The sequence below is a fragment of the Cherax quadricarinatus genome, chromosome 95, assembly GCF_038502225.1.
Source record: "Cherax quadricarinatus isolate ZL_2023a chromosome 95, ASM3850222v1, whole genome shotgun sequence".
Taxonomy (NCBI): Eukaryota; Metazoa; Arthropoda; class Malacostraca; order Decapoda; family Parastacidae; genus Cherax; species Cherax quadricarinatus.
Genome location: NC_091386.1, coordinates 5,240,979 through 5,258,503, shown reverse-complemented (window position 1 = coordinate 5,258,503; position 17,525 = coordinate 5,240,979). Strand labels below are relative to the sequence as shown.

The following is a 17,525-nucleotide window of genomic DNA, read 5'->3' as shown; positions in this document are numbered from 1 at the left end:
TCAACAACCCTTCCCCAGACCTCTGGCTAATACAGTGGACCCCCGCATAACGATTACCTCCGAATGCGACCAATTATGTAAGTGTATTTATGTAAGTGCGTTTGTACATGTATGTTTGGGGGTCTGAAATGGACTAATCTACTTCACAATATTCCTTATGGGAACAAATTCGGTCAGTACTGGCACCTGAACATACTTCTGGAGTGAAAAAATATCGTTAACCGGGGGTCCACTGTACTTTTAGTAACCCTGCAACTCCTTCTAATCTCCAAACCATGAAATCTCTGTATAATAATAACACCACACACCCTCAGACATGACATCACTGTATCAAACCACCTCGCTGCAACATTTAAAGCTTATGCTTAACATCCATATAAGTGTTGGTACCACAATACTCTCATACACTGCCCTTTTGCCTTAATGGATAAAGTTCTTTGTCTCCACAGATGCTTGAATGCACCACCTACCTTTTCCCCTCAACTCTATGGTTCACCTTGTCTTTTGTAGACCCATCCATTGACAAGTCCACTCTTTTGTTGGGACATACAGTGCCTGGGACACGAAGTAATCAGATTTGATTCAAGGAAGGGGAAAGGTAACTACAATTCTTTGAATCAAGAGCTTTCACCAGCATAAAGGGAATCTGAAATTCCACTCATGCCACCCACTCACCCTCCTTTACCTTTCTGCTTTTCTCATTCTGTAAAGTAAAAGGACACAAGTGCAACTAATGTGACATTTTATTGTGGCAACGTTTCGCTGTCCAGGAACTTTATCAAGCTTGATAAAGCTCCTGGTGAGCAAAATGTTGCCACAATAAAATGTCACATTAGTTGCACTTGTGTCCTTTTACTTTACATATTGTCGGTAATTCTACCAACTTTATTTTCTCATTTTGCTTAATCATGCCTCAGTCTCAAGCCCTCAACATCAACCTTACTAACAATCTTCCAGTATATCATCCACCCTTCCCAGGCTGCAATAATTACAAGTACTATAATTTACAAGACACTTGTTGTTGCCAAAAGAAAACCGGAAGAGTAAACCCTAGATGTAACATACTAATGGAGGTTTCTGTCATGACGACACTTGTCAACATCCTGAGTACAAGATGTACTGGCGACAGTAATAATGGCGAGAGAGAAATGTAGAGCACATTTATTCTGACAGGATTTTGCCCTTTGTAAATCTTTATCAAATCAATGATTTGATAAAGCTTGTTATAGTGAGAGTCACAATGAAAGCTTCCTCTAAACCTCTGTCTTTTTTGGAATTTTTTATATCATCGGCCATGGCCCACCTAGGGTGAATGAATTGCCTGAGGAAGAAAACGCATTCATCATCATTCATGAAATAACTCTTGTCAGAAGAGAGCACACATCACAGCTTCAATGATCCCCTGATTCCAAATATACAGTGGACCCCCGCTTTACGATCACCTCCCAATGCGACCAATTATGCAAGTGTATTTATGTAAGTGCGTTTGTACGTTTATGTTTGGGGGTCTGAAATGGACTAATCTACTTCACAATATTCCTTATGGGAACAAATTCGGTCAGTACTGGCACCTGAACATACTTCTGGAGTGAAAAAATATCGTAAACCGGGGGTCCACTGTAGTACGTATAACTATTTTGCGTTTTCAAAATGATATCCAAAGTGCTATTAAAAACAATACCATAATTTCTGTCATGTAAAATACGCTAGAGTATTAAACATTATGAAATTTGCAGTCATTTATATTTACTGTTTATTTACTATTACCACCATAATCTTCCTTTGATAAGCAGCTATAGGATAATATAATGCATAATAATATTTACGAGAAAGCTGTAAACCCATAAGGATTAAACAGCACCTGGGAAGTGGGAAGCAATGAGGTTTGACGCAAGTAAAGGAAGGGTAGCTTGAGGAGAGCGATGGCTAGAGATGATACTATTCTGCCATGATCATAACAATAATGGACAATTCAGTAAAGAACTGGCTCTGCATGTTGTTTCTGTATCAAGTTTCTCAGTGGATTTTGTCCTGTATTTCTGAAGTCAATGAAACTAGTTTCCATGAAACTGAAGGTTTACTGTACCCAAGCTTTCCACCTAAAGATTCAGTTGTACTGCATTTTTACTTAGATAATACAGTGGTACCTCGGGATATGAACAGCTCAAAACTCGAACAATAATGTAAGTGTATTTATGTAAGTGCTTTTGTAAGTGTATTTTTGGGGGTCTGAAATGGATTAATCTAATTTACATTTTTCCTTATGGGAACAAATTTGTTTGGTATTGTCACTCGAACAGCATTCTGGAACGAATTAAGTTCGTATCCCGAGGTACCACTGTTTATGTAAGTTGCTTGTTGAATAAGATGTGTAACAGAAAAAAAAAATGGGTAGGTGGTAGTGTCGATCAGGGAGCTGCATCAGACCACAGGTCTATCTGAACATAAAAAAAATGACACAACATTTACTCTAATAGTCATTTTTGCTTTGACTGAATCCAACACGGTGTGACTTTCAAATGTTTTTGTTACAACTGCATGCTGTATGACAGAAAATATGGTAGTTACACTAATTGGCTAAAAGTAACTTCCTCCTGAAATACAATACCAAAATTATTTTCGTTACCTTTTTTCCAGCTTAATAATTTCTTCCTTAAGATTCAGATAGCTTTCACACTGTGCTGTTGGCGTGAATGTTAAATAAACAAATCTTTCCCATTACTGGACAAAATATTTTTCAAATCAAAATGCTTGAGACATCATGTTGTTATTTTGCTTCATTAAAATATTTAATACACAATGGTGTGAAAATTTGTGCTGAATTAGGGTTTAATAATTGCAATTCAAATTATTAGCCTTGTTAATGCTCCTTGTACTAGCCTGTCCAGAAAATTATGGGTGATTTCTAGCCCTTGAATATTCTTTAAATTTTCAATTAAACCACAATCCACGATGATGCAACTGATGCTACCATAATCTAAATAGGTAATTATGCACCAAGGAATCTCAAACTTATGCTCATATAATTCTAGAATGACATTATTAATTAATAAAATTGGCACAAAATGCATTGAGGAATTCTGTGTGATTACAGGCTGCAGCAGCAGCAACCTTGTATGGCACTGCCTAGGTATACTACCTGAAGTCTAGTCTGTACTAACTTTCTCAGTTACAGGTAGGTGCTAACCAATCAAGCTGAGTATTAAGTCAGGCTGCTAAGAAATAAATGAGGATCAAACTTCTCCACCTTTTCTTTACAAGCTGCTTTCCCATGCAAGTACAGTGGACCCCCGCATAACGATCACCTCTCAATGCGACGAATTATGTAAGTGTATTTATGTAAGTGCGTTTGTACGTGTATGTTTGGGGGTCTGAAATGGACTAATCTACTTCTCAATATTTCTTATGGGAACAAATTCGGTCAGTACTGGCACCTGATCATACTTCTGGAATGAAAAAATATCGTTAACCGGGGGTCCACTGTACTTCAAGAACATTGTTACCATTTTTCTTTTGTCATCAATTTTTTATATTATATCCTTTTAAAACAACAAATTCAAATTGTAACTGATAACTTGATCAGCAATTAAGTCTTACAAACACTGCTGTGTCGGTGGTAAAAAAAAAAAAAAAATACAAAATTTAGGAGTTAGGTTTAGGTTTGTTTCTGATGTGCCCCACAGTCTATTAGGGATACATTTCAATCCCCTTTATTTGTATACAGTATATCGTGAATCCTCTGCAATCCTTTGACTACTGCCCACATGACAGGTATGGGGTGCATAATAAAGATATTAAACTAATCCTATTTTATGGTGTGAATTCTTACCATCAATTTAGTTCTCAAATGTCTGGAGAGGTTAACAATTATAAATGCCTAATTTACAAATAACCTACATTAAGGAGAGGAAAATTATGAAAACGTTCCAATCCTTCTTTGTACAAACACTGTACAGTGGACCCCCGCATAACGATCACCTCCAAATGCGACCAATTATGTAAGTGTATTTATGTAAGTGCGTTTGTACGTGTATGTTTGGGGGTCTGAAATGGACTAATCTACTTCACAATATTCCTCATGGGAACAAATTCGGTCAGTACTGGCACCTGAACATACTTCTGGAGTGAAAAAATATCGTTAACCGGGGGTCCTCTGTATTATGCTGAAATAAAATTATTATTATTATTCTTATTATTAATCATAAATTTCTTCTAAGTACAGGTTATTTATGAATTGTTCCAACATGTACTGTATCTTTTATTCTTCACAAATGTTCCAACATGTACTGTATCTTTTATTCTTCACAAATGCATAATTTTACAAGAGCCTTAGAATTTACTCAATAACTAAGAGAACTGTATCAGTGCGTTTCGATATATGAAGCCGAGATCAAGAAGGATTATGCCTAAACACAGTAATCAACATTACACTAGTCAAGTACGTACTTAATCAGGCAATTGTAATTACTAGTACACAAATAACCCACACATAGATGAGAGAACCTTACAACGACGTTTCGGTCCGGCTTGGACCATTTACAAAGTCACACACAGTGTGACTTTGTAAATGGTCCAAGTCGGACCAAAACATCGTCGTAAGGTTCTCTCTTCTATGTGTGGGTTATTTGTGTATCGTTCCAGTCACGGTATTGTGCCTTTTTTTGTTAATTACTAATACACTTTGAAATTACTTAAATAATAAACATGAAAATTGAATTAAATACATCAAAATATTTTTCCTACCAATTGTAACATATTAATATCTAAATAAATAAATATGAAATAAATAGTATACATGTGCTGAAATGCAGCTAGTTAATCCTTTGAGAGTCGGGACTCCTATTCTCAAATTTGCTCTCAGGATCGAAAAATTAAAAAAATTGCTATTTTTTCTTATGAAATGGTGAAGAACCTTATTCTGAAGGTAAAAAAAAAATACAAAAAGTAATAGTTTTGACAAAAAACTAACAAAATTACGCTTTTGTGAATTTTGCTGTGTCAACGATATTTACACATCAGTGATTTTGCAAACTTTGAGTCCGATTTTAGGCTATTTTGCTATCATGTCTTCCATTCTATCGATCGAGTACAAGATACCACCCATTCAACTATTTCAACTACCGAATAAAGTCATCAGAAATTGATAATTTGGCCAATTTCACACAAAATTCAAGAAACGTCAATTTCAAAATAGGGTCCAGAATAAACAATGTAAACATTCTTGGTACCAAAATAACATTTCCTCTATTCATTAGCTACTTCCCTAGGCCTCTCCAGTATTACACATGAATTCCATTTAAAATTTTCATTCATGCAAAAATATAGAAAATTTAATGTTATGCAGACTAGTGCATTATTGTAATGATTGCATAAATAATGTCAACGCATTCCTAAAAGTACAGTGGACCCCCGCATAACGATATTATTTCAATCCAGAAGTCTGTTTGGGTGCCGTTATAGACCGAATTTGTTCCCATAAGAGATATTGTGAAGTAGATTAGTCCGTTTCAAACCCCCAAAAATACACCTACAAAAGCACTTACAAAAATACACTTACATAACTGGTCGCGTTGGGAGGTGATCGTTATGCGAGGGTCCACTGTATATTAAACTAGAAATATGGAAACCTACTTGATGAGTACTTGATTTGTGTACTCTGTTATATCAACAAAAAATTTAATATTTCTGCTACTTTGAGCTCAATTTCAAGCTTTTTTCAGTCCTGAAACCAATAAAAATCATCGTATTTTTGTAATATATCCTACATTTTTTCAAATGAGACCAAACTGAGAATACAACTATAAAAAAATACTCCGCAAAGTCACTGTTTTACACCAAAAACATGGTCACAGTTTCCCACACTTACTACATAGACCAATTCTCAAATATCTAGGCCCAAATTTACCGCTCACAGCTTACCTGAGTGAGCGAGCTTATAGTGTAGAATGGGACCAACCCGGGCATGAAAGCCGTAGAACAATGGGACCCACCTTCAAAAGGTTAATGACAATAACCAACCCAAGACATATGTACTAAAACAAATTGATAGCAAGTGCTTAGATATACTACACAAGTAATAAGTTTATAGGCATGTAGATGTCTGATAGAACTTTTTTAAACCTTTGTACATACATAAAAAGGAAAAACATTTGTAAGGAAATATCAGATGACTGAGAACACTGTCAAGGGCCCGGTGGCCTGGTGGCTAAAGCTCCCGCTTCACACACGGAGGGCCCGGGTTCGATTCCCGGCGGGTGGAAACATTCGACACGTTTCCTTACACCTGTTGTCCTGTTCACCTAGCAGCAAATAGGTACCTGGGTGTTAGTCGACTGGTGTGGGTGGCATCCTGGGGGACAAGATTAAGGACCCCAATGGAAATAAGTTAGACAGTCCTCGATGACGCACTGACTTTCTTGGGTGGCTAACCCTCCGGGGTTAAAAATCCGAAGGAAATCTTATCTTATCTTAAGAAGATTTATTAATCCTGGGCATGAATGAAGACTAAGATAAGATAAAGATAATGGAAAGAATTTTATAAAACAAAAAATTAATGTACAGTGGACCCCCGACTTACGAACAGCTCCCAACTCGAACAATTATGTAAGTGTATTTTTGTAAGTGCTTTTGTAAGTGTATTTTTGGGGGTCTGAAACAGACTAATCTAATTTACAATATTCCTTATGGGAGTAAATTTGTCCGGTAACGGCACCCAAACAGCTTCTGGAACGAATTAATATCATAAGTCGGGGGTCCACTGTAGTTAAGAATCATAGAGCAAATGGAACATTATGGAAGTTAAGAAAAAAGTAAATGGACTTTTTGGCTTGTAACAAAATGAGTGAAAAAACAAGCAAATGATGGGGTAATAAGCATTTCTTATACAGGTAATTATTGGGTGTGAGTATCCAGTGGATACTCACGCCCAATAATTTTGTCTGTTGGTTCAAAGATCTTTTAAACGGAAGTCCATTAAGTCAACATTTTACTGTAGTAACAAATGTATAATGATGTGAAAATAATGTGTAGATATGCACATTGAACACTTCAATTTTCAACCTGATAACACGATACACCACACACATGCCATGATTACTAACAATGCACAGTAATATATTTGTGGAAATCCCTACCCCCTTCCTCAGGCAAGACAATACTTACGAGAATGACAAAGGTGTGCAACCGAGGCAAAGGAAGTAGGTGGGTGCACAATGCTGGGGGAGTGGTGATGAACAGCAGTGACGGGTGAGGCATTTGTTGCCTGACCGATACCCATAGCTTGTTGATCCCACAGCTGTGATGAACGGCCTGGCCTCACCACTGGCTCACCCATCAGCCTAGTCCTGCAAAACATATTAAACTGAGTACTGCTTGCACACATTCAACAGCAACAGCCTGATTGACCAGGCAAGCAACAGCCTGATTGACCAGGCAAGCACCAGACGAGCCTAGCCCATGGCCGGGCTCTGAGTGAAGTAAGACTCTCAAAACTCATCAGATAGTGTCAAAGATAGTACTTGTCCTCTAGTGAATCCAAGACCATGTCATAAAAATGTCTCTTTTTTTTCATAATTTGCACGCACACTGATGTTGGAATTTCTTTGGTTCCAAAAAGGCTTACGAGTTCACATCCTGGGACAAAATTAACCTAATTTGCCCGAAATGTTCTGCATAACAAGGGAGTGTCTATATAGTAGTATATCATTGATGTCAGGTCTGTATACACTGTACATGTACTTGTAGAAATAAATTTTATTATTATACTTAAATTGGTTAGGAAAATGATTATGTAAACCAAAAGGTAAAACTAGATTTCATTTAGATTAGTAACATAAGAGCTTTAATAATCCAGAATAACCAAAGAAAGCCAAGCAGTGTGGCTTACTTCCATTGTGAGTCTTGGTATAACTTGGGTAACTGATAACAACAAGTGGCTTAAAAAGACAGGTGGCCCGGTGACCTGGTGGCTAAAGCTCCCGCTGCACACACGGAGGGCCCGGGTTCGATTCCCAGCGGGTGGAAACATTTTGGCGTGTTTCCTTACACCTGTTGTCCTGTTCACCTAGCAGCAAATAGGTACCTGGGTGTTAGTCGACTGGTGTGGGTCGCGTCCTGGGGGACGAGATTCAGGACCCCAATGGAAATAAGTTAGACAGTCCTCGATGATGTACTGACTTTCTTGGGTTATCCTGGGTGGCTAACCCTTCGGGGTTAAAAATCCAAACGAAATCTTATCTTATCTGACAAAATACTAGGACCTCATTGGAAATAAATCACCGTCTGATTTTTTTTTTCGTTATCCAAGGTAATTTACGTATACACTGCTATGCAAAACCACCAATGTGAAAAAATAATGGAGTTCCAAGCACTTTTGTGATTTTTCACAAGTCCTTGATAATGTAAGAACTCATGAAAGTGCCTGGAGCTATTTTTCGACTGGTTGTTTTGCATATTGTGATATCACCTGTTTACTGTGATCTTATTGCATCATATGTTGCTATGTATGATAGTGTACTGATGTAAACCTGTAATTAAATAAACTTACTTATTAGAAATTGTTCTGAGTCTGTGATAAAGGGAATAGGACTGAAAGGTTTTCTAATAAATGTCCTGGGGTTTACTCATGTCTTTTTAAACCACTGTGATTTTTTTTTTGTTAGGTAATCCACCAGGATGCAACTCACAAGTCTACTAACTCCTAGATATCTAACACTAAGTAGCAGGAGCAGCAACATGTCCTGATTTACTCAGGGTTCAACCTGGCTTCCTTCATACATAAGAGGGATTACCAACTAACCCCTGGTTGTGTTCAACAGAGAACTGAAAAGGTACCTAAAGTCAGTTCCTGATCAACCAGCAGATGACCAGGTCATCCACTAGGTGGCCCGGTCTGGGACTGGGTCACAGGAGTGTTGATCCTCAGAACGCTCTCTAGGTAGACTCCAAACTACAGTGGACCCCCGGTTAACGAACTTTTTTCATTCCAGAAGTATGTTCAGGTGCCAGTACTGACCGAATTTTTTCCCATAAGGAATATTGTTAAGTAGATTAGTCCATTTCAGACCCTCAAACATACACGTACAAACGCACTTACATAAATACACTTACATAATTGGTCGCATTTGGAGGTGATCGTTAAGCGGGGGTCCACTGTACTTCCAGATGTGAATGAACACACCACCACTGCACTACAAGGTTCATAGATGAATCTAATATCATAAATGAATAAGCTGGGTGAAGTAAATTAGGATAAGAAGATGGACACAGCAGTGTACTGTATATGAAAACCTACTTAAGTGGTACTCTTAAACAACCAAGTAGTATATGTATCAGAGAATCACATGACAATTTTAGAAGTGAAAATATGCTAGATCTGATCTTTACATAACAAGCTCAAATATAATACAGTACAACCTGCTCATAACCACATTTAAACACAAGCATAAGTCCATATGTTCTGGGCCAATTCAACTTCAAAAAATCCTTTCTGAAAATGCTCTGAATAAGCAGGGGCTTTCTACATAGTATGTTATTGATGTCAGCAAGGTCTGTATAAGTTGTATCTGTAACAGCCTGGTTGATCAGTCCCTGATCCACCACGAGGCCTGGTCACGTACCGGGCCCCAGGGGCGCTGACCTCCAGAACCCCCTCTACGTATACTCCAGGTGTACTTGTAGAAATAAAGATTATTATTATTTATTCCATTCTGTCTTTTCTATCCATAAGAGATTCAACTTTTTCTATGCACAGCGGCTGTAAATTTAAATAAGCGATGACTTGTTGAAAAGTAGTTTGACGGTTTAAGTTTTATATTCTTTTATCTAGATCTAGATTTTCCTTTAACCCTTAAACTGTCCAAACGTAGATCTACGTTTTTTTCAACATTTGAAAGTATGTAAAAAAACGTAGATCTTCTTTTGTTTTTTACTTCTGAAAACGTGGACCCCCAGTTTACGATATTATTTCATTCCAGAAGTATGTTCAGGTGCCAGTACTGAACGAATTTGTTCCCATAAGGAATATTGTGAATTAGATTAGTCCATTTCAGACCCCCAAACATACACGTACAAACGCACTTACATAAATACACTTACATAATTGGTCGCATTGGAAGGTGATCGTAAAGCGGGGGTTCACTGTATTTGAAAATATGTAAAAAAACGTAATCTACTTTTGAAGCACTACACATGTAAATGTAGATCTGGTTGGACAGTTTAAGGGTTAACTATTCAAACGGTGGATACTAAAATCTTTTATATTCTATTAAAGATTCACAATAAATGTCCTGTGATTGCTCGTCTTGCCTGAAACATCGAGTATAATACTGGCCCTGGATTATTACTATTATAATCAAAACAAAGCACGAAACTACTGGCCTTGTAAAAATGTTGCTTTTATTAACCCATAAACGGTTCAAACAGATCGGCGTTCAAATCCGTATTGCTCCAAAAGTAGATCTACGTTTTTTTTTACATATTTTCAAATATAACAAAAAACAAATGTAGATAAAAGTTTTTTTTACACATTTTCAAATGTAAAACAAGAAAGATCTACATATGTACGTTTGTACCGTTTACGGGTTAATTCACACCTGTGTACTACACCTATAACTAACAGCTTCAAATTAATATTTTATTTTCATTCTGTTCTAACAAGAAGTAATAACTGGACCAAATATAACTGCAGCTGTCAACTAAATGGTAATAATTTTATTTGGTATAAACCTTGGTAATAAATACCGACAAGTTGGTTTACAAAGACACGAAAGCAAACGCTATGACATATTAGAAAACGTGAGAAGTGATCAAGGTCTCAGGCTATAAAAAAAATACTTTTACAAACAGGTTTGATAAATGTTGTTCTTGGATTGTTTTGCACCGTTTAAAGCTTTCCACAAAGAAACAGCCTCGTTATTGCCCAAACATCATTTGTTATGATTTGTTTTGTATACAGGTAGCTGAAAATTTTGAAATTCTCAGGACCGAAACGTTTTCTAATAAATACGTCAGTGTTTGCTTACGTGTCTTTCTAAACTAATAATTTTATTTAGTCAGAAAAACATAATGAAAAAGAAAATAATGGTTAATAAAAATAAATAAATAATCTTTACTTAGGCATAAAATAAAGACTCCATAGATACGCACGCTTAAGATAAATTATATTTTAACGATTCAATAAATATACTTTATACGCATTTATGATAGATTTTAGTAATGATTCTAGTTATACATAAGCTTAAGATATTTATTATCAATAAGATAAAGATATATAGCAGCAAACATAACTTAGACACCTAAGTTACTTAGGTACTGATAAGTACATAAGTACATGTGTATAATTATACCTAAATTACCTAGGATTATTATAATCATGGGGAGCGCTAAACCCGTTGGGTTGTGCACTCGGGGGGGGGAAGTTATTCAGACTTAATTCAGGGAACTGGAGCACAGATCCAACTCCCTGGATCAAGAGCCCCTCACCATCATTAAGGAACCTGAGGGGGGGGGAGTGATTTATCTATTATATATATATTTTACGTGATGTTTCTAGCAGGTAGATGTTATAATAAGATATATATATAATATAATACATATAATAAACCCCGGATAACCGGGTTTAGTAAAACACTGGTTTATTCCCCTGGGGGGGGGGGTTTAATGTCACTAGGGACTTATTAAAGTATAATAAACCGTCATGTCCCCCGTGACACCCAGCAGACACCCACACCCACGCCCACACCACGCCCACGCCCACCACCTCACCCACACCAATAAAAAAAACTTAATATAGTCAAGGGTCGGCATTGGTCTTCACCATCACCGTTCTTATGGCATTTTTCCCCCTGACTTTACTGCTTTATTACTGGTGTTTCCCTCCCTCCAGCCCTCCACTCCCTCCCTCACTGCCCTCCTCTCCCCTCCATCATACTCCCTCCACACACTTACAGTGGATAACGCCCTGGAGATGTATAAAATTAATCAAAATATTATTCCTGGTTTCACTCTGGCCATTATTTGCCTCTCCTCCCAAAACTCCCTCACCTACACTAACTTCTTTTAAAACTTTGTTTACATTTACATTTTTACCTTATTTTACCTCGTTGTTGTCTATAATTATTACTTACTTTGTGTTTTGCGATAAACTATGTCTGTGAATTTTTATTTGGGGATTTGTGATATAAATAATTCTCACAACTGATCCCTTTTAATTTACTACCTACACAAAATATTATTGGAATTTACTAGGGAATGCTATCCATAAGACACATTATAGCCGCGTATTTCAAATATATTTATTTTTTGACTCATGGGCCTTTTAAAATTGTTGATTTGCAGCTCCTGGACCTCTCATGATGGCGGGTATAACTCCCAGGAGGAGCTGCAAATCCTCTCACTTGGGACTGACGGGTTTACCTGCTCTCTCTTATTTATAGGATACATGGGATACCTTTCTGCCATTAGAAAGTTTATTCAGGTATACATAAATACAGTTACTTTATCATACATAGCAGTATATGTGTAGATAACCTGGGATAACACAAAAAAGTCAAAGGGACTTATTTCCATTGAGGTAGAGTTGGCTGGAATTATGGTATACCTCTTGGATCACTAAGGTATACCTGGAGGGTGTTTCGGGGGTCATCGCCCCCGCTGCCTCGTGGTGGATCAGGGACTGATCAACCAGGCTGTTACTGCTGGCCACATGTAAACCAACGTACGAGCCACAGCCTGGATGGTCAGGTACTGACTTTATGTGTCTGTCCAGCTCCTTGAAGACAGCCAGGGGTCTTGAAGACAGCCAGGGGTCTTGAAGACAGTCAGGGGTCTTGAAGACAGTCAGGGGTCTTGAAGGCAGTCAGGGGTCTTGAAGACAGCCAGGGGTCTTGAAGACAGTCAGGGGTCTTGAAGACAGCCAGGGGTCTTGAAGGCAGTCAGGGGTCTTGAAGACAGCCAGGGGTCTTGAAGACAGTCAGGGGTCTTGAAGACAGTCAGGGGTCTTGAAGGCAGCCAGGGGTCTTGAAGACAGCCAGGGGTCTTGAAGACAGTCAGGGGTCTTGAAGACAGTCAGGGGTCTTGAAGACAACCAGGGGTCTTGAAGACAGTCAGGGGTCTTGAAGACAGTCAGGGGACTTGAAGACAGTCAGGGGTCTTGAAGACAGCCAGGGGTCTTGAAGGCAGTCAGGGGTCTTGAAGACAGCCAGGGTCTTGAAGACAGTCAGGGGTCTTGAAGACAGTCAGGGGTCTTGAAGACAGTCAGGGGTCTTGAAGACAGTCAGGGGTCTTGAAGACAACCAGGGGTCTTGAAGACAACCAGGGGTCTTGAAGACAGCCAGGGGTCTTGAAGACAGCCAGGGGTCTTGATGTCAGCCAAGGAGATTGAAGACAGTCAGGGGTCTTGAAGACAGCCAGGGGTCTTGAAGACAGTCAGGGGTCTTGAAGACAACCAAGAGTCTTGAAGACAGCCAGGGGTCTTGAAGACAAACAGGGGTCTTGAAGACAGCCAGGGGTCTTGAAGACAGTCAGGGGTCTTGAAGACAGTCAGGGGTCTTGAAGACAACTAGGGTTCTTGAAGACAGCCAGGGGTCTTGAAGACAGTCAGGGGTCTTGAAGACAGTCAGGGGTCTTGAAGACAGCCAGGGGTCTTGAAGACAGCCAGGGGTCTTGAAGACAGTCAGGGGTCTTGAAGACAGCCAGGGGTCTTGAAGACAGCCAGGGGTCTTGAAGACAGCCAGGGATCTTGAAGACAGCCAGGGGTCTTGAAGACAGTTAGGGGTCTTGAAGACAACCAGGGTTCTTGAAGACAGCCAGGGTTCTTGAAGACAGCCAGGGGTCTTGAAGACAGCCAGGGGTCTTGAAGACAACCAGGGGTCTTGAAGACAACCAGGGGTCTTGAAGACAACCAGGGGTCTTGAAGACAGCCAGGGGTCTTGAAGACAACCAGAGGTCTTGAAGACAACCAGAGGTCTTGAAGACAACCAGAGGTCTTGAAGACAACCAGAGGTCTTGAAGACAACCAGAGGTCTTGAAGACAACCAGGGGTCTTGAAGACAACCAGGGGTCTTGAAGACAACCAGAGGTCTTGAAGACAACCAGGGGTCTTGAAGACAACCAGGGGTCTTGAAGACAACCAGGGGTCTTGAAGACAACCAGGGGTCTTGAAGACAACCAGGAGTCTTGAAGACAACCAGGGGTCTTGAAGACAACCAGAGGTCTTGAAGACAACCAGGAGTCTTGAAGACAACCAGAGGTCTTGAAGACAACCAGGGGTCTTGAAGACAACCAGGGGTCTTGAAGACAACCAGAGGTCTTGAAGACAACCAGAGGTCTTGAAGACAACCAGAGGTCTTGAAGACAACCAGGGGTCTTGAAGACAACCAGAGGTCTTGAAGACAACCAGGGGTCTATCGGTAATCTCACTCATGTATGCTGGGAGGCATACATGAGAGAAACTGTTCCAGACTATGGAAAAGAACTCTCCAGGCTGAGGGACTGACCACCTCAAACGTACGTCTTCAAGGGTGATGGACTGACTACATCGTCTTCACATCTCTACTGCTTCTACCAACTTTTCTGTACTCGACTGAAGAAACCTGTGTAGCCGAAACATTTCGGAATAAAGATACCTAACTGTTGCACATGTCTTGTACATGAATGGCATACAGTGTGAAAAATGGTTTTAAAAACCGGCAAGTTGAAGACTAATACTATACAAAGAGGTCATGACCTACTTCCACATTGGTCAATTGTGTTACCACCTATGACTGATTATCAAATGGTATACAATACCGACAGGTTGGTAGATAAGACACATAGGCAACATTTAGGCAACTTTATTCCGAAACGTTTCGCCTACACAGTAGGCTTCTTCCGCCTACTTTCTGTAATCGACTGAAGAAGCCTACTGTGTAGGCGAAACGTTTCGGAATAAAGTTGCGTAAATGTTGCCTGTGTGTCTTATCCACCACCTACGACTGCTGCACCTCACCTGTCTACAGTATATAAGCTACTTCTTCGCACATATTCTGTATTCCTTTCAAGATTCCCCCTAACCCACGATGTCAGCGATGGCACTGCAGGGAGTGCCGGGCTCACAGGAACTTCCACTACAGGGACAGCATCGTGGAGTTCGACCGCGAGGCAGCTGTCAGGTGTGCCACAGGCAGTGTGTACTCAGTTCCTCAAGCTTCAACATCCGTGCACACGAGGGCCTGGGATCTTCAATCAACTTGGCGTCCACCAGGACGCTGACATGTCCCTAGGGGAGCTCTTCATCGGGCTGCTAACGGAGTCACTGGCTTCTTGGACCTCTTGGGGAGGGTCGATGGTGCTCGTGCAAGCAGCAGATCCCAGGGCAACTTGCTGCTGTTTGCAATGGCTGTCTACCGAGGAGAGACAGGCACCTAGCAACATCTGTTGTTGGGGCAATGGATGAATTCCCTGCTATGTTTGTTTACTGCTCATTACTCTGTAATTTGTCTATGATTTTAATCATGTGATAACGTGTTTATCATTCATTACCTTTGAAACTTGTCATGATTGTGACCAGCTCTACCTGGAGCTCATTACCTTTGTAAATTCTCATGATTAATGTGTTTATGATTCATTACCTTTGCAATTATTCATGAGTGTGACCAGCTCTACCTGGAGCTCATTACCTTTGTAACTTGGTCATGATTATGACCAGATCTAGTTCATTACCTTTGTAACTTGCTCAGCTATCAAAACTTTGGAGTCCAGTCCCTGGACCAATTATGTACCTCTGTAATCTTTTGACTACCGCCCACAGGATGGGTATGGGGTGCATAATAAACATATTAAACTAAAAAAAACTTTCAAGATTGATGGACTGATCATATAGACTCAAGGCTGAGGGACTGACTACCTCAAACTTCACCTGTTCTTTACCATTCTCCTTTGTATGGACTGATGAAACCACTGTGTGGTGAAACGTTTTCTCATCGTTTTCTCATCCTCGTCAGTTCTCTGAACCGAGAGGATGAAACATCTGGGTACTAACCTGTCGGTATTTTATACCAATTTAATATTCAAAAGAGAGCTTACCTATCAGTTGTTAATCCGTACCACAAACTTTCTTCCGTTTGCTGCAACTGGCACAAGTCTTGAGCCTTCCTACAATAGTGGCTCTCCGCCTTGACAGCCACACCTGGGTATCTGGGGGCAGTGTTAGCTGACCAGTATGACCTGCTGACCTGGTCTGAACTGCTCAACTTCCAATGGTTGGTATGTTAAACACACTGAAGGCAACGAGACTACCAAAAGAAGTTAGTCACCCTCATTAAATTATATTGTAGTAGTAGTAGTAGTAGTAGTAGTAGTAGTAGTAGCAGTAGCAGTAGCAGTAGCAGTAGTAGTAGTAGTAGTAGAAATGTAGATGAATGGTTCAGAGAACCGATAAATTGATAAATTAGACACATGTGCAACTTTTGGGTATCTTTATTGAGGAAACGTTTCGCCACACAGTGGCTTCATCAGTCCATACAAAGGAGAATCTTGAAGAACAGGAGGAGAATGAGGTAATCAGTCCCTCAACCTTGAGTCGATGTGGTCAGTCCATCAATCTTGAATAGAATGTGTGGCGAAACGTTTCCTCAATAAAGATACCCAAGAGTTGCACATGTATCTAATTTATCAACGTACACTAGTGTGGCCGCAGTCATCTCTGGGTCCACTTCGGGAGGGGACATCAGTGCTAGTTGCCTGCAGAGTGTCTCAGTAACTTGGCACTCCAGAAGATAGTGTGTTAGGGGCGCTGGACAACGTGCTGGCAGTACTGGCACATCTCCTTGTCTACCATCATCTTGTGCAAGAAAGGTATAAAATACCGACAATATGAAAGTTAAGACACATGTGCAACATCTGGATATCTTTATTGTAGACGTTTCGCCATCCAGTGGCTTTATCAATACAGATTCTAGGACATAACTTGAAGACAGTAGAACTATGTACAACTCCAAGGTTGAGGGACTGATTACCTCATCTTTTGTATATAGTTATACTGTCTTCCAATTATGTCCTAGAATCTGTATTGATAAAGCCACTGGATGGCGAAACGTCTACAATAAAGATTTGTGGATGAATGGTTCAGAGAACCGACATGTTGATAAATTAGACACATGTGCAACTCTTGGGTATCTTTATTGAGGAAACGTTTCGCCACACAGTGGCTTCATCAGTCCATACAAATGAGAATCTTGAAGAACAGGAGGAGAATGAGGTAATCAGTCCCTCAACCTTGAGTCTTAAAATGGTATAAAATACCGACAGGTTGTTAGGTAAGACACATATGCAACAGTTAGGTATCTTTATTTCGAAACGTTTCGCCTACACAGTAGGCTTCTTCAGTCGAGTACAGAAAAGTTGATAGAAGCAGAAGAGACTTGAAGACGATGTAATCAGTCCATCACCCTTAAAGTTTTGAGATGGTCAGTCCCTCAGTCTGGAGAAGAGCATTGTTCCATAGTCTGAAACAATATGGAGTTGAAGTGACAGGATGGAGCCTTATA

General features: G+C 39.8%; 1 protein-coding gene across 3 annotated transcripts in view; it reads right to left on the bottom strand.

The window, feature by feature from the left end:
• Positions 1–12,053, bottom strand: part of LOC128703895 (E3 ubiquitin-protein ligase arkadia-C) — a 45,229-nt gene extending 33,176 nt beyond the window's left edge. For all 3 annotated transcript variants that reach the window (XM_053798761.2, XM_053798762.2, XM_053798763.2), the window contains exons 1-2: positions 11,947–12,053; positions 7,162–7,343 (exon numbers count right to left, since the gene is read on the bottom strand). In XM_053798761.2, coding sequence (XP_053654736.2) covers positions 7,162–7,333 — 172 coding nt within the window. In that variant the 5' untranslated portion in view covers positions 7,334–7,343; positions 11,947–12,053. The remainder of the gene's footprint in view (positions 1–7,161; positions 7,344–11,946) is intronic.
• Between the last annotated feature and the right edge of the window lie 5,472 nt (positions 12,054–17,525).